General features: G+C 42.6%; 1 protein-coding gene across 8 annotated transcripts in view; it reads right to left on the bottom strand.

The window, feature by feature from the left end:
- Positions 1–1,216: 1,216 nt before the first annotated feature.
- The window catches only part of dgkh (diacylglycerol kinase, eta), a 100,968-nt gene continuing 79,735 nt past the window's right edge, over positions 1,217–22,449 (bottom strand). For 5 of the 8 annotated variants that reach the window (XM_025904071.1, XM_025904076.1, XM_025904074.1 and 2 more), the window contains 11 exons: positions 21,270–21,386; positions 20,033–20,143; positions 19,885–19,947; positions 19,614–19,745; positions 18,374–18,638; positions 12,799–17,158; positions 12,408–12,548; positions 8,626–8,712; positions 5,511–5,557; positions 4,874–5,073; positions 1,217–3,064 (listed from right to left, as the gene is read on the bottom strand). In XM_025904071.1, the coding sequence (XP_025759856.1) occupies positions 2,885–3,064; positions 4,874–5,073; positions 5,511–5,557; positions 8,626–8,712; positions 12,408–12,548; positions 12,799–17,158; positions 18,374–18,638; positions 19,614–19,745; positions 19,885–19,947; positions 20,033–20,143; positions 21,270–21,386 (5,703 nt within the window). In that variant the 3' untranslated portion in view covers positions 1,217–2,884. The remainder of the gene's footprint in view (positions 3,065–4,873; positions 5,074–5,510; positions 5,558–8,625; positions 8,713–12,407; positions 12,549–12,798; positions 17,159–18,373; positions 18,639–19,613; positions 19,746–19,884; positions 19,948–20,032; positions 20,144–21,269; positions 21,387–22,449) is intronic. The other 3 variants (XM_025904072.1, XM_025904073.1, XM_025904075.1) reach the window with 3 other exon arrangements.

Below are 22,449 nucleotides of genomic sequence, written 5' to 3'. Positions count from 1 at the left end.
TAAGACATTAATCAAAACAAAAACAAAACTAGAGCACATGAAAAAGCTTTATTGTCACACCAAGCTTTGACAAATAAATTTATAGTTTCTGATTTCAAGCTTAGAATGTGCAAACTATTTAGCAATGCCACTGGGAGAACAAGTAGTGAACTCACTGTTATATAACTTATTATAATTTATTAAATATCTTTGTTTGGCAGGATTTTACAAGGAAGCAGGAAAATACACAAGTGAGAAGAAGTGAGGTACAACTTTCGACTCTTTTTTGTTGTTTTTTTTTTTCCTTGTATAAACGCCCCAAACTAAGAGTTAAAGAGGGAGGCAGAAAGTAACAATGGAAACGAATGTAACAAAAACAGATTTTACGGCATCTGCTTCTAAACAGAAGTCTCAGCGGGTTCAGACTCAGCTTTCACAAACACGACAACATTAGCGCTACTGTAGGTCATGTGGGGTGAGCAGGAATGTAAAGGAGATCAAGAATGAAAATAGAAGAAGAGGGGCAGGGTGCTGGGGAAAAACCTGGGAAAGTCCTACAAACTAGGCAGTCACACCAGGATCTGTACACTGAAGCACTCAAGTGTCTGTGACTTTTAATACATTCCTTTAATGTAAACTGATATATAAACACTCCCTCGCCTCTCAGGTTAATACTTCAATGTGTGACTTCTGCTCCTATTATACACACACACACACACACACACACACACACACACACACATACATATATATGTATATATATATATATATATATATATATATATATATATATATATATATATATATATATATATATATATATATATATATATATATATATATAAATACATATACATACATACATACATACATATACATACATACACACACACCCCCACCAGATGTCACTTCCATTGTTATTTTTTTATATTAATATTGAAATGTGTAAACAATTCATACAGAACAAACACCTTTAAGATTATATGACCATATGGCAGCCTAGAGATTTAAGCAGGAACAAACAAGGCATCTGCAGAGGCCTCTAGCATACTGTGAGGCAGTGTGGACACACATGAATCACTGCTGCACCATTACTGTAGGCCAGCACAAGGAGGAGGAGAAGAGTAACAATGTTAAGCTTTAAAAGTTAGATTGAGCCATGCAGGCGAACACCACCGACAACACGTAGTTTTATAATAATACATGTGAGACTGTGGTATATTACAGTGTTTCAAACTTAAATTTGACGACCTTGCAGCATCATGTCATCCTTCAGTCCCTCATTAGGGAAAAACAGAACATAACAAAAAAACAACAACAACAACAACAATAAATAAATAAATACAAACATCCAAATGTATCCCCTTAATTTGCAGATTGATTTTAGGTCCACAGAGGCGGCCGGGGAGAGGAAACGCCCAGTCTCTCCTCAGGCTAAGTCCAAAAAGAAAAAAAGAAAAAAAAGTGCTTCTCAGCAAGTAGCTGGTAGTGCTGTGCATAAGGGGGGCTGGTGAGTAATGAGGGTGTGTGTGTGTGTGTGTGTGTGTGTGTGTGTGTTACACTGAGGGGGTGGGGTAGGGGGGCAGGTTACTGTACGGAAGTTGTGGTATTCATACTCTTCGACTCCTTGAGGTGACTGTGGAGTGTGGGTGACAGAATGTGTGAGTCCAGGCCTGAGCGACGCAGATGTTGCTAGCCTGCGGTTTTACGATGTGCAGACAGAGCCGGTGTCTTTAATTACTCAAGGATCTGCTATCTGCGTCACTGGATCTTCCCCAAGACTGGACGAGGGCCACTGACACAGATGACCGGTGTACGCAATTAACTACTGAACTGCAGAGGGTGAACAGTCACCCAGCTTAGTAGCGGTAAGCCAAAGTGACCATTTCCTCCACAAGTAAAAAGCAGCATTTCATGTTTGATTAGATACACTACCTTAAAAAAAAAAAAAAAATACATATATATATTTACATATATAAAAAGGAAATAGAAAGATAATCCTTGTACATACAAAGATTATTTTCCCTTTTCTTTTTTAATAAATCCTCACTATGACTCATTCTCCTCTTTAATATTTTACTAAGTATGACAACCAAGTGGATTGCTACTAGAAGAAGCAGGGTTACAGTATTAGATAAAACTCTTATTTATTCTGTGGCCAAATAAATTTGCTCATGATCATCATCGCAAAAATGACAGCACAGTTCACTAAACTACAGAGGTGGGCTTAACAGAGTCTTATCAACCTCTCTGTATGGCAGTGTAGTGAGTCATTTAGAGAAAAGCTAAACGTACTTACTGCAGCACAACTCTAGTGGATCAAGACAGTAACGGAATTGTGTTCATGTATTTTGAATTGGTTCTAATAATCAAAATGTGTTTGTGTGTGCATATGTGCGTGTGTACAGTTGGTCTCTCAACATGTGGAAATACCACCAGAGAGGTGAGGTGTGGGTGTGATGACATCATCCGCCCAGCAGCTGTGGGGATTCCCATTCTGTCTTTTCTCCCAACACACTGCATCTCCCTCTGGAAACACACCGGGTGGGTCCTCCCCCACTTCTCCTTGTAGCTTAAGCACAGCAAGGTGTGAGGCCTTCGATTCAAGAGTGTAGGCGAGCAAAGGAGACAGCTCACTAAATCAACACGGGTTACACATGCAGGCCTGATAACTGATGAAACTGCAGCAACAAAACAGAAACTGGGGGAAAAAAAAAACAACAAAAACCGAGAAAAGATGGCATGCATACACGTGCCATACACGCAATGCAACACACGTGCTGCCCACATTCGTGAGAGGGAGTTAGATCAGATTTGTGGGGCAGCCTTTTGGGGCTCATAGAGGTTGCAAAGCCCTGTTTGGAAATAATGAGAGGAGAGCAAGGGGGGGAAAAAAGCAGAGGCCTTAGGCGCGCTCCAGAAGCCACTGGAAGAGGGAGATGCAGTGAGGTTCTTTGCCGGCCTCAAGTGCCTCTTCTCTGGCCTCGGGCTGACTGTGGCTCTCATCACAGTAGCGCAGCAGCATGTGCAGCAGCTCGCCCACCTTCCACTTCCTCTCTCGAAGCCTCTGGACCACCGCTGGGAGCTGAAAGGACAGAGTGATTATACAGTAATCTCAAGGTACTTTATCTTGTATTGAAAAGACTTCATCATATTAGAAAGAGCAAATGCCTGGCAATGTCAGGGAGGAAGAACTCCCTCTTGTTGTGGAGTGAGAGGAAAAACAAGAGATAGCGAGCAACAAACTGAACAAAACATAACTTACAGGAGAGAATAAATAAAAGTTAATGAGATGCAATAGTGGCATAAAAACACATGGAGAGTGAAATGTGGGGATTGAAGGAGAAATGCTGAGCGCAGCATGGGAAGTCCCCCAGCAGCCAGAGCCTACTGCAGCGCAACTAAGGGGAACGTTCAGGGTCACCTGAATCACAGTAAGCTGGGTATGTAGAGAGGGACTCTGTGTCCTAAATCTAAACTGGGAACTGGTTTCACAGGAGGCCTGACATCTGAAGGCTCTGCCTTCCATTCTTCTTTCAGAATCTTTAGGAATATCTTACAAGCCGACCACTAAAGTAGTAGTGAAAGGCTGTTAGGTAATACTTCTTCCTGCCTGGGAAAAAAGGAACTCAAATAATTCTCTGAATATAACATAAGCAGAGAGCTGTGCTTCAAAAAATAAAAATAATAAAGAATAATAATAGACCGTTAAATTATAATTGTAAGGGCTTGAAACTAAACCTGATGTAATGTAATCATGTTTACTAAAGTAGATGTAATGCCTAAAAAGTCATTGTAACACACTCCTGAAACACAAAGTTCTTGCATGCCTGTACCATTCCCAAGTTGAAACACACTTAAGCCCCTTTTCCATTAGTACCTACTTGGATTGACTCTCCACAACTCGCCAGATCGACTGGTTTTCCATTAAAAGTACAATTAATCTGCTACTCGATCTTTGGCTTTTTGTCAGACTTGTTTTTTTGTAGCGATTTCCCTCGTTACAGGGTTTCAAAAATGGCAGTTCTGATTTTCGTAAACGAGATGTTCTCATGACTCCTCGAGTGATGCCAATGACTAGGCCAATTGGTGGCATGCAGTCTGACGATGTTACATTTTAGTATGTGTTCGAATTGCTTGGAACCCCGGCCGAGGAGGTACTAGTTTAGTACCTAGTACCAGGTACTACGACCTAATGGAAAACCTGAAAACTGTGGCGAGTCAATCCGAGTAGGTACTAATAGGAAAGGGGCCCATATTAATATGGGCCCGTCACATATCCATATACTGGCGTTATTTGACCAAAATCATCAAATAAAGCAAAGAGAATCTCATCCCAGTAGCAGATGTTTTGCTGTATTATTACAATATTACAGTGTTAAATGTTTGAGATTGTGCTTTTGTTCAAACACAGGGTTTATAAATAAGAAAAACAAAAAAAACAAAAAGTGTAAAATTAGTATATGAACATTGCAACTGGCCATATTTAAACATCAGGATCTGTATCAGCCCACAATTTTACTGGCTGTGCAGGCTTTGGAAATAGTATAAAAATATATACCATTAAGTTTTGTCAGTTAACAGCGATGACTATGACCTTTACTGAAATGCAGAAAACAGGAACAAGCTGATGAAATTACTTTTTTCCAAAAAAAATTCTACAGTTCAATCGTCACAGTAGCTGGTGCTTCTCAGCTGTTTGTCTCCATAGCAAAGCACAGTATGGTGGGAACCAGCACAGAACTTTACAGGATTGTTGACCTTCAAAACAGACAATCACGGAAAGAATGACTTCTTTCACTGAAGCGACATGACGTGGTTTAAAAAGAGTTTTAGTGCTGACTAATGAAGACCACAGAGGGAACCTGTTTGTGAGGAATATAGCCACAATCACCTGCTGCAGTTCTCTGTCAGGACACAGCTGGATCTGAGGGATGTCGGCCATGGAGGCTGCCAGCCACTGTAGCATGCTCCTGAGCTGGGGGTCGAGGGTGACGTGCTTAGGGCCACTCCCAGGATCTCTGAGATCTGAGTTCGCTATGACCAGGGCAGTCCTGGGAGTTTGCACTTGAGTCCTGTCCACACAGAGTGTCCCTGCAGCACAGAGAAAAAGGATTCACTCAGCTGTCAGTCACACCTTTTCAGTTTTCTAGCGCTCCTTCTTTAGAACACTATGTCCTGATCTGCTCAGACCCAGGTCCTTATGGTTTCCATAGCACAGCAAACACAATAAGGAGCCCTCTCTAAGTGGAGGCAGTTGTAGTCTGAGACATACAGAAGGCAGAGCGACTGACTGTGGATGGAGTGCATGCATGAGTATTAGTGTGGCTGAATGTGGGGGTGGTTAAATCCCCGGCAACAACACAGACTAACACAGTCAGCTGGAATCCAACTGTGTCTCGGACAGCAAAGAGCAAGAGCACAAAAAAAATTCCATTAGATCTCCCAAAAACTCTCCAAGTATTAACCTGTAGCACTGCCACAGTCTACTTAAAGAAAGAAAGATGCCGGAGGCAATAAAACATGCTTACCACTTGATTCCTCTTTGACCTCAGCCTCCTTGTCCTCTGTATTGTCGCTGTTGGATGAGAAACGCCACACAGGTTAGTAAGAAGACAGAACAGGTCGGACACACAAGGAAGCATGCAAAGATATACAAATGCCAATAAGCACACTAAAGCTAATAGCCTTTGACAAAAGCAAAGCACACAAACACTGCAATCAAAGCAATTCTGATCAAAAGACGTCTTAGACACGGTGATGTCGTATATCTATCTTTCCTGAATTCCTGTAAATTGACTTTTCTGATCAGGTGTCTTTTGTCAGTTAATGCGCAGTGACGAAGAGGAGATCTTGATCAGTGTGAAAGTTGATTTTTCCCTTCTGAAAAGCTACTTGATATCCATTCTGTCAATTGTGCAAATATTTGCTGTGTGACGTGCCAGCAGGTAAACAGTCATTTCACCACTTTATAAGGTTGTTAATCACAGGCCTGTTGACACAGCCTACGGCTACAGACACTCAGGCTCTGCACGTTAGGATATAAGGATATCATTTTCTTTTCAGAAAGGAAAACCGTCTAAGAAGGTGTTTCACTGTTCAAGACTGCGAAGGAGCGACGGCACTGAAAAAGTAGGGAGAGGAGGCGAACTAAGAAGCAGGGGGATAAAGCTATGCCCTCAAAATATATATGAGCATCAATGGAGATGCCTGAACAGTATAAACCTATAGGTGTGGAGTACTTCCTAGTTAGAAAATCTTTGTATGTGTGTGTGTCTCTACTTGAGGTTTCACTCACACAATGCATGAATCAAACTTTTTTCCCTCCATTTTAACATCTCTTGAATTCTTTAAAAAGAACTAAACCACAAATGTGACTCTGTGAGAAATGTGCCATCTGTTGGTAGCCACAAAACTGCTATTTACTACACTCAACGTCAAGTAACTGTGGGTGTGAGCAACATGTATAAAAATAGCTTATTATTAAAACAAAACTCTATAATCCTAATAAACTGAGTTTAAAAAATACTTTTAATGGTTATATTATTTACAAGCAATTAAATATTAATTAGATCACAAAGAAATTATTAACCAATAATCGTCTTGGGATTTATTACTACTAAATCATTAATAGTACAGAAACTTATTAAATATTTTATGAATACTAGTCATTATATACTGTCATTATATTCTGTTACTATAAACACATTATTTTTAGAAGAAATGGCAATATTATACATTTTATACTGATGAAAACTACACTAACTAAAATCAAAGTGAAAGTACAATTACTAATATCAGAACTAATGCAAAATGCAAATCTGTAAGTCAATCTCGTGCTCTGCTTTAATCAGCAAGACACATCAATGTGGATTCAGATTATCTTTGAGTTATCCTTTCTTCTGTTTTCTGACCTGTAACACGTTTGTTTAAATAAAAGGACGATAACAGCGGTTTTGACATGTTTCATATTGGAAAATCTGTTGCACTTTTGCTATAATCTTGGAAGCTATCAGCTTTAGATGATGTTATGACTATCAAAATGCACAAACCTGTGAATATTTATCGTCACCTCTGACAAATAAGGGAATGACAAGATGCAGAGATACTCTGATATTTGAGACCTCTGAGAACAAATAGACTGGGTATGTTAATATATCCGGTCAAAAAAAAAAAAAATCTTATAAAAGAACAACTGAATGTGTTAGCTTTTAAGATTTTCAATACAGCCGTTCAGTGGTAGCATCTAGAGCTGAAATGATACTGGAATTTTCTAAAAGCACATTTTGAGTTGAAGCTGTCAAACAAGCTGAAAGAAAATCCATTCATCAGCCTGAGAAACAAGGAAGACTCAATAAATGGTTGGTAGTACTGTCAGCTGGGCAGTACATCTCTTTGGGTTGCAACAGCTGCAAGACTGATATATGCAGCCACCTCTAAACATCCACCATGTCTACTACCTGTTTAAGATTAGCTTTAGGTTTCCCTTTGTATGTCATTTCCAACTATTTTACATATTCTTACAGTTTCATGAATCACTTACATTCAAGAAACGGCAAAACACAAAGTAAGATAGATTGCTACCTCAAAGTTCGGGGAGAGACCCCGCCCTAGTTTAAAAAGGTTGGGTATCTTCGGATTTTGTTCACGAGAAAAAAGTAGGTGGGGTGTGAGACAAACAGGTAAACTGGCGCACCAGCCACAAAGCTTTTGATCTACGTTTCAACTCTCACTTACAATCATGAGCTCTGGGTGGTCACTGAAAAAATAATGTTAGGAAAGAAGCAAGAAAAATGAGTTTAGGCTTGGCGAAAAGACTGGCTGAGGAGCTTGGACATCCTGAAGGAGCCCAAACTACTCCCAATGCTTAAGGCAGGTGAGGTGTTTTGGGTATCTGATCAAGTTGCCTTTCTTGAGGCCTAACTTAGAGGTTTTCCAGGGACACCCAAGTAGGAGGAGACCACAGGGTATACCTAGAATTCACTAGCTTGGGTCTATCTCGGGATCTCCAAAAAGGAAACCTGCAGGAGAAAAGGACATCTGAAACCTGCTCTGTGACTAGACTTTAGATAAGTGGAAAAAAAATAAAATAAAAAATGAATGCCTGGTCACAATGCATGCAAGAGACTTAATTTGAAAGGTAATATTTTATAGTTTCTAAAAGTATGAAATTAAATGACATCTAACCCTTCAAGTTGTTCTTCAGTGACTGGTTGGCTGTTCAGAGGTAATACAACATGGACAAAATAATAACACTACATATTTCCCACAAAGACAAAAAAAATTGCATGCAAGCAATGCAGAACCAACAAAAATTAAGCAACACATTGCATGCTAAGATTAGCATCAACAAGCATTTGCCATGTCAAGCCTATTAATGTTTAAAGCTCAAGTATGGTCATGTTAGGGGGCTGGTGGTTCCTAGTATGAGACAAAGTATAAATCAGAATATTGTAGAGTGGCAGTTTAAATCATTTTCATATGATGAAGAAAGATTTTCCACTGGTGGATCTATCACATACTTCAGTACTTTGTGGTTCTTTCATAGCAAATTCAGTTAATTCTTTGTCCCATTCTAGGTAAACCCCCAGGTCTTGTGTGCATCTTTTTTCCAAGGATAGCCATGCCAATCGGGTGCTGACCAACCTGTCAGAGGGGGAGAATGACAAGTGCTCTTCACACACCTCCCCCTCCAGGCCCAGACTGCTCCAGCTACTGCTATTCCCATTGCTGCTGGACACAGAAGGCAGGTAAGACACCGCTCTAACACTGACACAGTAAGTGGCTAACACAGAGAGCTACCAAAATGCAACAAAAGATCAGGATGTAATAAGCAGTTTCATCACATTTGCTATAAGAGCTTACTGTCATGTATCGTCAATAAACAACACAGAGGTGGATGACCATTTCTGGTATTTGGAATAATCCTTTAAATGTCAGGTGAGGTTGAAAAAACAGAGGAGGATTCTTCAAATGATGCAGGTTTTTTCCACTGTACACCCCCCTGAAATCAGCTTTAATGTTGACTGAGGCCATTTGTTGCTAAAGTCCTAAGATGTGAGATCATTACATTTTTGTTCTCACATAATCTTGTTAATCGCGTGGCTTCCAGCGGGACAACCAGCTGGCAACAGAAGCATAACAACATATACTCTCGCTATAATTAGTGAATGATTAGCCTTGCTGGCTGGAACCTGCATACCGTGGCATGCTAAAGCCTAACTAAAAGGGAGAGATGTTTCTGATATCTAAAAATACCTCTATTAATCTGCATTACCTCAGCGGCAGGTTTCTCCCTGTGGTCTGAATGACATACTGAGAGGTGCTTCATCTAGTCAGTCAGCCTGATCTCTGTCTCACTAGGCTCATAAAGGCATCCCCCCCCCCCATTTCATCTGCTGAGCAGAAATAGTAGCAGCAGGCCTTTCAAGAGTCTTATGAATTACACATGGTGGACTTTGTTCCAGTAGAAACAGCACTTGAAGAGCACTTAAAGACACACCTTTAGAAAATATTATGACACATTAACTTAGCATTAAGTTATTTTGGCCATCGGGGCAAACACAATGTGCTCTTTTAGCATGTTGGGAACAAACCCGTAGTCAGGTTTGCTTCCATAGAGATATCAACCCTTGCCAGAACTGTCAACAGGCCATTTCCCAGAGACTTTATCAGACTCACTCACTCCCTTTTTTTAAAAAAAAAAAATTGACACACACAAACATAGGTCATGTCCATCCAAGAAAAGAAGATCAATTCGGTCATGCCTACAACTACTTAGAACTTGGTAACATAGACCGTAATCTAAAATACTTATCCTTTAGCCCTCACATATAATGCAACATAAATCAGAGAAAACTTGCACTCTGGCAGTCAAGTTTAAATGATTTTCGAAAAACATACAATCTGCACTGTCTTTGGGAAACCTTACATCTACACTGAACTGCAGAAAAGACTCCTAAAATGGCTCCAACAGGAGCAAAAAGAAAAGAACCCCCCCCCCAAAAAAACATAAACTGACACAGTATGATCAAAGTATAACCTCAGGCTTTAAATTCTGAACCCAAACCAATTAAGAACAATAGATTACATTCAATGTCTACTGCTTGGACATTAACAGACTGTCCATTCTGAAATAACTAAATACAGAAACATATGATAGATAACCTGTTGAAAAAAAAAAAAAGGATCCTACCTGCTGTGACAGCAAAAAAATAAAAAAAATAAATAAATAAAAATAGTAGCAGCTGTCACAATATGATGAAAAAACATTTTACTGCATACCCACATGTAGACTGATACTGCATACACGATATGCAGTATCAGTCTGTACCAAGCTGACCTGCAACGACTATAAAGTTAGTCGACGTGGAATTTTATTGTTGACATTTCATATGCTAATACCACATAAATGTGTTGTAAATGCAATACACTACAGGAATCTATGGGGGCAGTATTGCCTATATCGTCTGCCAAGACTGCAGACAATACTGAAGAAGAATGTAGCGCAAACGCCAAAACAGGAGGACTGAAGAAAATAGAAACTGAGATTTTAAACATTTTGAAAGCATTCCACAGAAAACAAAGTTCAATGCAGATCGTGCAAACCGGCGCTTTCTTTCCACGACAGCACTAAAACGCCGGCACCCTGGAGCAGTAAGGTCAGCTCTGAATGGGTCAGTTAGTGTTAGTGCGTCACACTTTTAGCTCATTCCAGCCTTGTGTAGGCCCACAATCTTGTCCTTGACATCCTTAGAAAGCTCTTTGGTCTTGGCCATGGTGCAGAGTTTGGAAAAGTAAGGTTTATTTCAGCTTACCTGTCAGAAACTTCTCAGGATGATGCTTGCACCATTTCAGTTTTGTTAGCTTAACAGTGAAATGCAATAATAAACCATTAAAGAGCTCCACTGTCTCCTAATTGTTGGGCTTTTTTCCCCATATTAATATTAGCATTTATTCTGAAGAGTAAACCTCTTCCATTTAATGTTAGGTAATTAAATGTGGGTTGGACCATAAACAAAATAATTGGTACTGAACACTACACCATCTCAGAAACTATGACATACAACCAAATTTGTGATTAGTAACAATCTTCTCTAATTCTGTTTTGTTCTGTTTGTACTAGTACGTCCTCTGTTTTCAGTGTATCGGCAACCAGCAACAATCAAAGTTCCTAGAATGTGCTGTGCTTTGCATGTTGTCGGGCCTCTTTTACCTTCTATCAAAAAAGGGAATTTTTGACAAATAGAAACATGTATGGAGACAGACCCTCAGCTTTGAAAAATAGGTTTAAAATGTTCCTTTTTAATGCTTACAGTTGGGGCTGGATCAGGGAACCCTGGACCATCCCTTAGTTATGCTTCTATAGTCTCAGACTACTGAGAGATTTCCCATAATACAGTAAGCAGTTTATAAAGCATAGTTTGGTCTCTATGAAGTTCTTTTCTGTTTCTCTTTTCATGTTGGTTCTGCTTGTGGTTCCGCTTATCCTTTGCAGGGTCGCAGGGGGGCTGGAGCCTATCCAGCCTATCCTAGAACATGCATCACACACAGAAAGACTCCGACCTGATGATGGAATTGAACTCAGGACCTTTTTGCTGTGAGGCAACTGTGCTAACCACTGTGCCACTGGCATATGCTAAAACAGGCACAAAGGATCTATTAGTCTGGGATTTGGTGGTGATCATGAGTGTTACTGGGAGCTGCAGAGACTTCTGTGTCATTACACATTCAAGGTATAACAACACACAAAGACAATTACTGGTAATGTCACCTCAAAGAGCACAAACTGGGTGATTTCAACCGTAAAGTCAAAATCTGCATCTGTCTGCTTTCCAACTAAGCTAATCATGAAACCCACGACACACAGCTATGATCACTTTTTTCTCAAAATTGCTGTGGTTGCTATAGTTGCTAACCCAACCACCAGCTGGTTCTTATGTGACATCAGAGTTCCTATTGTGGGTGTGAAAGCAAACAGGAAAAAAAAAAAAAAAAACCCAAAACCTTTCATTCTCAGCTGGAGCCCCCCCCCCGTAGGTAGTTTATTTACTCTCAAGGATTCTTCAGAAGTTTTAGTGAAAGTGCCTTAGGTAGACGTTTTATTACCACAAACAAAAGCTTGAAGCTAAAAATCAACCAAAGGAAGAAATCTTTATATGTTAGGTTTTAAGTGTGACTAGTAGCTAGCCACTCCATAAATCACAATTTGATTCTTTCTTTCAAATTCTGGTTAAAAAGCTGTGCATAAATTATGTTGTATAATAAGGAATGCACTACAACTGTTCTCAGACCCCATTCTAACGTATATTTTCAAGCAGCAAGTTGGATTAACTATGTGGACTTATTATCGCAGCAAAGTGTTGACATTGAAGTAGATTACAGGACTGTGTTCTAGAGGTGATGGATACAAAGTTAGGAGTGTTTACCTGTCACTGAGGTGGAGGAAGCTGCTGTTATCATCTGGGTGCTCATCTTCAAAGCTCAGGTTGGACCAGCTTCCCAGGCTGTCATCTCCAACACTCAGCTGCTGAGATACAGTGGACTCAGTGGTTTCCCTACTCGAAGCACTAAATACACAAAGAAACCAAAGGAGAGCGAAAGGAAAAAAAAAAAGGCTCAATAACAATGCAAATAGTCACATGTCAGTGCAGTAAAACTGAGAAAATAAAACATTTAAAAGTCTGTCAAAAGAAGTGAAACAAAGCTGATTATAGGTTACAACAAATGTTTATGGCCTGGCCATTGATTAAATGTGTGCATGGAATGACTTTCGGGGCAAACAAACACTCTTCCTGGTGTGAACTGGGAAGTGTGTACCTGGTAAGGGCAGCCTGGCATATGTTGGACAGGGCTGACGTCATGATCTCAGCAGTGAGGCTCTCGGCGTAGCTGGTGCCATCATGGCCGATCCCGCTGTCAGCATTAAGGCTGGTGTTGCTCAGCTCGCGCTTTGCTGTCTCCATTGCCATGGATACCATCTCCTCTGCAAATGCCACCCTGTGGTCCAGGTCGATGTGGATCTTGGGAATCTCCAGACTAGAGAGCACTCTTGCTTGACAGTCTCCTCCCCTTTTCCTCCTCTGCAGCACAGGTTGGTAGTGGTGCCTGCTGTGCTTGCTGCAGTATGGACACTCCTGGACTTGACAGCAACAACATGCCCTCTCCCCCATTGCCCGGACCAGAACTGGGCCCTCAGACAACCTCTGTGTGTGAGTGTGTCTGTCATAGCCTTGGTGCTCCCGTGATGAATGGTCAACTGAAGCCATGCTTATCTTCAGCGTGTCATCCACTATTTTCCTTGCATAATGCTCGATGACTTGCATCACCTTGCTACTGTAACCTTGATCGTAGAGGCTCCCTGTGCTGTGGTAGTGCTTGCTCTTACCCTCCTTGGATAACAAAGGGCAGGAGAAGGAGTTCCTGATGAGATTCTCTGCCATGTCTTCCAGTTTGGATTTTTTATAAAGACAGGAGTCAGTGAGAGACTTTGGCAGCCGTACAGAGGAAAGATGGAGCTTGCGTGTGACATCACAGGTGATATTATATGCTAAAGATTCAGCAAAGTGGACTAGGTCCATATACTCCCTCTTACTCTGCTCTTCAGAGTCCCTGCAACAACACTGGGTGTTTCTATCCATCTCTGTTTGATCCTTGGCTGATGACGTTTTACTACTACAAGATGATTTCCATTCATCTGGCAGAGACTTAGAGGAGCAAAGACGTGCACTAGAGGATCTCTGCTTTATTTTACGACTGGCGTGAGCCAAGCCAAGTTTTATAGAACGATAAGCCAAACGGCTTGCATACTGGTCCAGGACTAACTCCCTACTCCCCCCTTCCTTTTTCAGCACCCTAATGAGGTAGCCGGCATACTCATCTGTCACGCTCTCACAGCTGGGATACTCAGAGGATAGACCAGAGCTGGAGCAAGACACAGTGCTCGAAGCAGAGGTGGAAGACTGGGAGACCGAGGCAATCAGGTCATTGGACCACTGCTCAGCCAGCCTTCCTAACCTCCAGTCTCTGCTCTGGTCTGTACCGGGTTGAGAGTGGTGTCTGTGGTGGTAATGCAAACATTCTGAGCTAGATCTGTCCCAGCTCCTTCTTCTTCTGAGAGCTCTGTGATGCGGGCACTGCTGTCCAGAGCTCACCATCCTCTTCACATCACTAATTACCTCTCCCGCCACCTCTCCTGCATACACCCACAATGAGTTGAGGGTCTGCTCTGAAAACTGAGCCACACTGTCTCTCCTCTTCTCACTGCCCTGGTTCGTCTCTCCCTGCTTCTCTTCTGCCCCTCCTAGGGTGTCCATCTCTGTTGCCATGGAGACTATGTGGCACGCCAACCGCTCAGCATAGTGGAGAGCTTCTTTGTTGGACATTACGCGAGCGCACATCGAGCTGGGTGTGTGTCGGCCGCCCCCTCTCTCTAAAGATGTGTTAGCAACTCCAACACCGTCTTCTTCTGACGGTTCTTCCTCCTCTTCTTCCTCATTTCCATCAGCCTCCTCAGAGAGAGATCTCATCAGTTTGAGCATAAACTCTGCCTTGTCTGCATCTGGGATGGTGTCTTTTGGTCCCGGGCCCAGCTCAGGCTGATAGTGAGGGGTTGGAGGTGGTGTTGCAGGGGAAAATTCTTTAGCCAGCTTGCTTTTCAGCTTTTTGGAGAACTGCTTTATCTGTCTCTCCTTGGACACCTCACTGGGCTGCTGGGGGGTGGAAGGAGGAGTACCAGGAGTCGCAGTAGACTTCTGTCCAGAGTTTGGAGCTGAATCATCCACAGTAGCGGATATCCTCCTTTGTCCACCCATCTCATTACCCGGCACTTCCAAAGTATTCCTCATCACAGGATGTGTTTCAGACACACCCCTGGTCCTAGGGCCTCGCTCACATCGGTAACTCCCCTGGTTTAGAGTGCCTGTCTGAAAGGAAATGGGAGGATTATTTGCTTGTCCCATAGGGCCACCTGGTCTAACATGCCCAGAATCTCTATAGTCATATCTAAAACTTTCCCTGACAGCTCCTTGCTTTGAAGGGGAATCCGGAGCATCGTAAGAGTCCCTGCGGCTTCTGATTGTCTTTGTGAGGAAGTCAGCACAGTCGCCGAAACCCTTCTTCATTTTAGAGGCAGTTATTAGCTCACAAGCCTCAGTTACTATCATATCCACTATGTTGCCAGAGAAGCTTTGGAATGGAGACTTTTTTGGGGAGGGCTCTCCTGCTGGTAGAGAGGTCTGAGTTCCATGACTGTAAAGGGGCGTTAGTGGAGAAGTGGCATTCTCAGAGGATGACACAGTTGATCTTTTGGGGCTGGTCGGTGGGGTATGTGACAAGCTAGACCTCTGCTGAGTGGTCTCCTCGGAATCCTGGAGGTTGGAGAGGGCGTGCCCTGCTTGGGGCACAGGAATACAGCTGGCCATCCCTGATACAGTGAACAGGGCTTTCTTCACAGTACAAGAAGCATCCTCCGCTGGGACCGCTGCACTTAAAACCTGCTGGTTAGCAAAGGTGCTGCAGGTATGAGTGCAGGTGTTATCTGCACTGACATAACAGATGTTGTCCACAGACACACTTATAGCTGCTTGGCTTGTGAAGGCAACATCTGCCTGAGAGAGCTCTATGAAGGCCTCCTGGATGACAGACTCAGAAAGGTCCGAGGCATAGGAGGACACCACCTCCTCCTCCTCTTCTTCCTCTTGCCCATGGCCAAAAGACCAATCACTTGGGGTGAGAGGGGTTGAGGGGTGGGAGAACTGACATACTTCCATTATACCTTCAAACACCAGCTCTTCAGCCAGATCAGCAGCAAAACGTGTTACAGTGCTGTGGAAAATCTGCTTCTTCACAGTCAGGAACTCTTTGAGCGCTGCGGACACGGCCTCTCCAACCAGGAAGCTGGCCAGCCCGTTGATTGCCCGCTCCTTCAGTACATATGCACGTCGCATGCCAATCTCATGGAAGGCCATTTGAAATACTGAGGAGGTAAGTCGAGCAGCTAGGTGGCACAAGGTGGTGGTGCAGGAGGACACCCCTTTTTGGAGGTCTCGCAAAGCGCTGCCCAAGCTCATTTCCACAAGGTCACTGGCAAACCTCTGAATACCATCTTTCAGAGACTGGGATTTCTTCTGCAGCTTGGCCACTGTTACAGTCTCCTGTATTTCTGAGAGTTTCATCAGGTATCCTGAAGGGTTCTTAAATTCCTTGTGGCAGACACAGGAGAGATTCTTGTTGTCACTGATGTCAACAGCAGACTGGTAGCCACAGACAGATCCAAGAATTTCTTTGGACAGACTGCTAGCAAAGTCTGAGTAGGTCTTATACAAAGAACAGAGATCCTGGGGTTTACGTAGCTCAGAGTCATCTTGTCCATCCACCTCTGTATTCCAGAAGTATTCCAGTGGTCCGCTGGAGTCCACCAGGGGACTGAAGGCAGAGGAGCTCAAAGGACTGAAGAGGGGACCGCCGTTCTCCTCAGAGGGAGTCTGTACAGGCCAAGGGGAATCCGGCACCTCAGAGGGAATTGAGTAAGGAGAGCCTGGTTTCAGGGGCGTGGGTTTTTTCACATTGGCTGGGAGAGTGGGCTGATCAAAGCGGTGAGGATTCATTCCCTTGGTTGAGCAGCCCCTAGAAACATATTTTAAAGATGATGTACTTGTGCCAGATTCAGCAGCCTCTTTCTGTGCTGCTGGAGCACTAATCGCATCCAGAGGCAGAGTAAGAGTACAGCTCTCTGAGTTGAGCTCATCCAAGTCATCAAACTGGTCAAAGCTGTCAAAAAACTCACTAACTTCCGAATCTGAGTCTTCAACTCGCTCTCTGGGCCCCCCTGGCACTTGAGGAATGTCCAGCTTGGCCAGCAGGCTCTTCTGGTAGCCCACTTCATCCAGGAAAATGATAGGGCTGGGGCTGGAACAGTCTGACTCTTCTGATTCACTGACATGAATCAAAGGTGAGGGGAGACGAACTCCAGGACTGCAGTAAGTCCACTGGGATTCCACACCCGATGACCTCTGCACTGTGACAGATACGTCAGGACCAGATCTGTGTTTGGCTGAATACTTCTTCGAAGTCGAGCTTATGATAATGCGGGAGCCTGATAATTCCTTTCTTCTCTTGTGAGCTGGGACAGTCTGTGAAGCCACATCACGCTTTTTAAAATGACTAAATGGAGCTGCAGCTGCGGAGATGGACATGAAGGAGAAAGCGGAGAAAATTGGTTTAGATGCAGCAATTGCAAAGAAGGGATTATAACATGGTTTTCCACAGTGCTTATGGCTAGAGAAAATAACAGACAAGTAAAACTAGTAAATAGCTAATTAGTGCCATCTAGCAGTGAACTGAAACCATTTATATTCTAGAGACGTTTTAATTAAAATTCGCACAGATTATGACAGCATAGTGCTGCAGATGGAAAAAATACATATTATTCTTGTAAGATTCTAATTGTTTCACATTAAATCACACTATTAATAATTCTGTGTAAGTGGGTCTTTCCTTTCCTATGAACTATGACCTTGAGCACAATTTGGCTGAAGACCCATTGTCTATACGTTTGATTAATTTCCGACCAATGCTGAAGGAGAGGCAGGATACACCTTGGACAGGTCACCACTCTGTTGCAGGACTAATCCGGAGAGAAAGACAACCTTCCACACTTACATTCACACCTCTGGCTGATTTGAACCCAGGACCTTGTTGCTACGAGGCAACAGTGCACCTACCGCACTAGTGGGCTACCCTACATTTCAAAACAATATGCAAAATAACAAATAATGTACTCTTAGGCTGTGTTATCAAAAATGAAATATCTGCCATGGGACTGGAGTTTTTAAACAGACTGTGCTTTACGTTTTGCTGTATAATGTCACTTTTTCCCTCCAAAGTTTGAGGACAAAAATCTTTAAGTATTTTCAGGTTTGAGTATTTTCAAGTATTCAACTGTCCTGCCAGTCTCAGTCTGTGTGTGTGTGTGTGTGTGTGTGTGTGTGTGTGTGTGTGTGTGACAGACCTGCTAACCTCTGCCTGCTGCGAAAATCCTCCTCAGAGGAGATCTGACCACAGAAGCAGAAATACTTGCAAAAGAGCTTTTTTTCACCCTCAAAAACCAAACAAGGTTCCAAAAAGCATACACAGGTCCTTGTTTGGCCACACTTTTTTTTTTTAGGCATCTCTGCTCTCTTCTCTCCTCTTCCCTGTACTAAGCGCAACTATGGAGTTTTTTACCAGTTGGTGGTACTTGGAAAATATAGGAATGTCTATATTATACATGAAATTACAAGTGGTATACCACCAAGCATTATGAGAGCATTAAAATAAAAAGAAATCCTTTTCTGCACACGACTCAAAAACCAGAGGCCACTAAATGCCAATAAGCATTGGCTGCTAAACCTACAGGTATTGTCTCCTGTGTCGTCCTCCTCCAGATGTTCTAGGGCTGTGACAAAGTCATCCTCGATTGATGAGACCGACTGGTTGGTGTCGTCTTCATCTGGCTGGTTGGGCTCAGCTGCCCCCCTCTGAAGACCCTGAAGCTCCAGCGTATAGCGGAGACCTGCCATGTAGCACCCCAGCAGCCCCACCAAAGTCGGAACACTGGCTTGAGGGTAAACGTTGGTGCTGGAACTATTCCTCAGCACACACACTGTCTTTAACCAATACTGGAGGAAGAGGAAAATGGTATGAGAAAGGGGAATAAGGGGGAAATGAGAATTGCTGACAGCATGGTTTGGCTGGTGATTTTTCAGCTCATTTGAAGAAAAGCATTTTTACCCAACAAGCAGACAGACTATAAACAGTCAAAGCAATGAATTTTGTAAATTAAATTCACATGGGCATTTTTTTTATCTCACAGGAGAAGGGAGATGGCTGGAAGTATATTGTTATGTCTGTGTCCTGATTGCAAATTGATGCATATGCAAAATGCAAAAATCCTTTAGTGCTAGCCCACTCTTTAATTCACAAAGCTGGGGCGAGAGAGCCACAGAATGAGCTGCAGGGTCTGTGTGAACCCAAACATTTCACATAGAAACAGGAAAGAAGTGGCTGCAAAAGCAACTTCTCTGTCAGCCTATCCCACACCTGTGTTTCTTTGGAAGTGTGAGAGAGACTCGTACATCTGCTCACATGCTGACAGAGCCCTCATGTGGGAAAAATTTTAATCAACAACTGCTAGAACTGGATTAGTGGTTGTTAAAAATACATCTTCTTAAAATTAAACATTTACCATGTTTGGACATGTTTCAAGTATCATTAACCTACACATATAAATTCAGATCCCAACACATCCCGAGGACAGCAAAAGGAATGCAGCTAAGCTGGGGTCTGAATAAGCATAGTGAAAAATTGCAGTACTCTTTTAATGAATACATTTTTTTAAAGGCCAGAATGAGAGGCTAAAACAAAAATTTTATGCATTTTAAAAGAAAGATACAACACCAGGATGTTAAACAAGAGAAAGCGTCTGTCGTCAGTTTAGAGAGCTCCTTTTCCAATTGACTGTACTTACTGGGATAGGCAGTAAGTGCTGTACACTTACCCACTCTTATTTCCTGTTATTCTCTCCGATCACTTCTGCTTTGTTCAGCATGCTGACGGAACAAATTCATTTAACACAAAAACGGTCATTCACATACCTGAGGTCCGGCATCCTTGTGCTCTGGCAGCCTGCGAGAGTCTTTGAGCAGCAGGACTTCATCGCTCCTAATGCTGTGGACGTGGAGGGACCTGAGAAGCTCACACAGCCCCCCTGACAGAGAAGACAGAGCCTGGTGGACAAGAACACTCAGAATCACCCCAGTTTGAAGGCCAAAGTGGTAATTAAAAGATCAGGATAGAACTCAGAGATTTAGTTTTTGAGTTTTGTGTCCTCTACCATCAAAGTATGACCTACTGTCCATTACTAACATGTTGTACCTGCTGGGTGACATCTTCTCCATCACTTACATCAGGCAGACACACAAAGTGAATCTGAAAGAGCACAGCTGATGGTCAATATTGATCTGTCGTGTGTTTAAAAATGGCTGAGCTTCACTGGTGCGTTTGTGTGACATACCTCTGTCAGCCTGGTGGCATCTCTTGCTGGCAGCTCTAAACCAATGCCACAGAGCTCCTTTTTATTCCTGAAGAGGCTCTTCACATTCTGCGCCCCACTGTCTCGCACAGTCTGCAAACAGACATGCAGCTTCTATTTTTTTTTTTTAAATAGAAGTACACGCTGGCCTACAGCCTCAGAGAGTATACTTCTATTCATCTCTAAAAAAGAACTTTACTGTGTGCATCTGCCTTCTCTTACACACGCAGATCCTAAACAATCCCATTAATTTAAAATGCCTGACAAGGTTCTAGAGGCCTGTGCATTTTCAAATGAAAATGAATTAACTGCATTAGAAACTACAATGAAAATCCAGTGGGGATAAGAGTTCCCCTCTTATCCCCGCTGGATTTTCATTGTAGTCTAATTAGAATATCTTTGCAACAAAATTCTTTTAAAAAGCGCAACATATAGTTACTGAGTTTTGTACTGAAATCCAGTGGAGTCTACATAGCATTGTTGTTTGTATTTATACTTGTGTCTTCATTCCTCAACCATCACACCGACTTGAAGCTAAGAAAATGTGAACACTTACCAAGCAGGCATCTTACTGGCAGTGATCTCCAAGGCCAGGAGGCAAAACTTTTACTAGTAACATTAAAGCAGTTCATTTATTCATTACTTAATAGACTACTAGGCAGCTGAATCTTTAAGCATATCATGTAATTTCTTAGTAGATTTATATATTAATAATCTTAATCCTCAGCATACTTAAAAAACAAAACTTTAAAATACATTTTAGTGGAATAAATACTGTGCCATGCTGACTCCTGCCAGCTGTCATAGAACAAGAGGCAGGGTATGCTCTGGAGAGGTCGGCAGACTGTTGGGGGGCCAAATCTTACGAGGCTGACAACTGTTCACGCTTACAATCACACGCAGGAATCATCAATTAACCTAATGCCCTGCATGTCTTTGAACTGTGAGAGAAAGTTGCAATGTTTGAACAGTCATAGCCTTCATCAAGCTCCTTCTTTAATGTGCAACTAATTCTTGACTGCAAGAAGAACAACTTGATAGCGACAAGTCAGCTGGTTTGGTTCACAGGTGAACTCAGCACTGTCAAACTCCTACTGGGCCATTGGCTGGCCCACCAACTTGTTCAACATATTTTTCTGCTAGTCCTTAGCCACTGGGCAATTCATTAGCTGGAGCCCTGAGTGTAAAATAAAATGCAAATACATCCTGACGGACAGACCTCTTTCCGCACTGAGGACCTGGACCTGATTGGGACTCCTCGAATACGGGCGCAGGCATCCATAGTGACAGCTAGCTGTATGTGGCTGGCTGGCTGGCTGGCCGGCTGGCCTTTCACCTGTAAGGAGAAAGAAAAGTGGATAAAAAAAATATGTTAAAGTGTGAAGTTCAACTTCTTTAATAACTTCTATTGTCACTTTGAATACCACAGCTAAGTCTTTTTTCTATTTTAATCTACAATCCTCTGCAAGTAAAAGAGAACAGTGTGATCTCTCTGGTGCGCTTACATTCCACTCAACTGTCCCACCCCCCCTGACCACAGCAACAATCACATGACAAAGCAATGACAGTCTCAGTGTTATTAGCAAGAAGCTATGTCCCTATCTAGTGTTGCACACAAATACAGATGCCAAAATAAGAAGCATGATGCAACAAAGTCAGTGGGCTACAATGCTTGTGAAGATGATAGTTCCACTAACATGAATCAAGCTCCTCAAAGCAGGCCGAGACTTACCCTGCTGGTGAAACTAAGCTATTGTATTGTACTGGCAATGCTTCTTTTCTTTCTCTTTGCCTTTCTTTAAACAGCCAGGCCTGCATCAAAGATCAAACAGCAAGGCAAAAGAACAGAGGGGTGTATGTGCTTAGAGCAGGACGACCACATTTGGTAAGCAGCATGAGAGCGCGAGTGATGGAGGCAAAATATTTACAGTGCACAAGAAGGAAAAGTTTCCCAAGAAATCCAAGCCTCTCCTTTGAGGTACGGGCCAAAGTGGCTAGTTGAGTCTAGACGCAGGCAGGCGGTCCTACTGATCAGCCCATCCTGCATCCTGAGAACCAGAGAGGTACAGTGCATGCCACAGGCTTCCTCTGGTGATCCAGGACCACCTGGCTTCTCACGGGTGCTTTAGTGGGCTGTACAAAAACAACAGTCGTAGCTACTGCTGCCTAAAAATCAACTATGCAGCACACCCCACTTCACTCACAACAAAAGCAGCCACAGTGATGTATATTATGGCGGTGACTAATTTGAATAAGTAGATTGTTAATCTGTTTATGTTTCATGTTTAGCTCACAGACTTGTCATTCAGTGGTACAGTTTGTGATAACCAACTCGGGAGGCCTACATCACCACCTTATGCAACCAGCGTGGTCACATAATGCGATATGGATTCAGCATT

This window comes from Oreochromis niloticus, linkage group LG16, assembly GCF_001858045.2.
Source record: "Oreochromis niloticus isolate F11D_XX linkage group LG16, O_niloticus_UMD_NMBU, whole genome shotgun sequence".
NCBI lineage: Eukaryota > Metazoa > Chordata > Actinopteri > Cichliformes > Cichlidae > Oreochromis > Oreochromis niloticus.
This window is presented reverse-complemented; position numbering and strand designations above follow the sequence as displayed.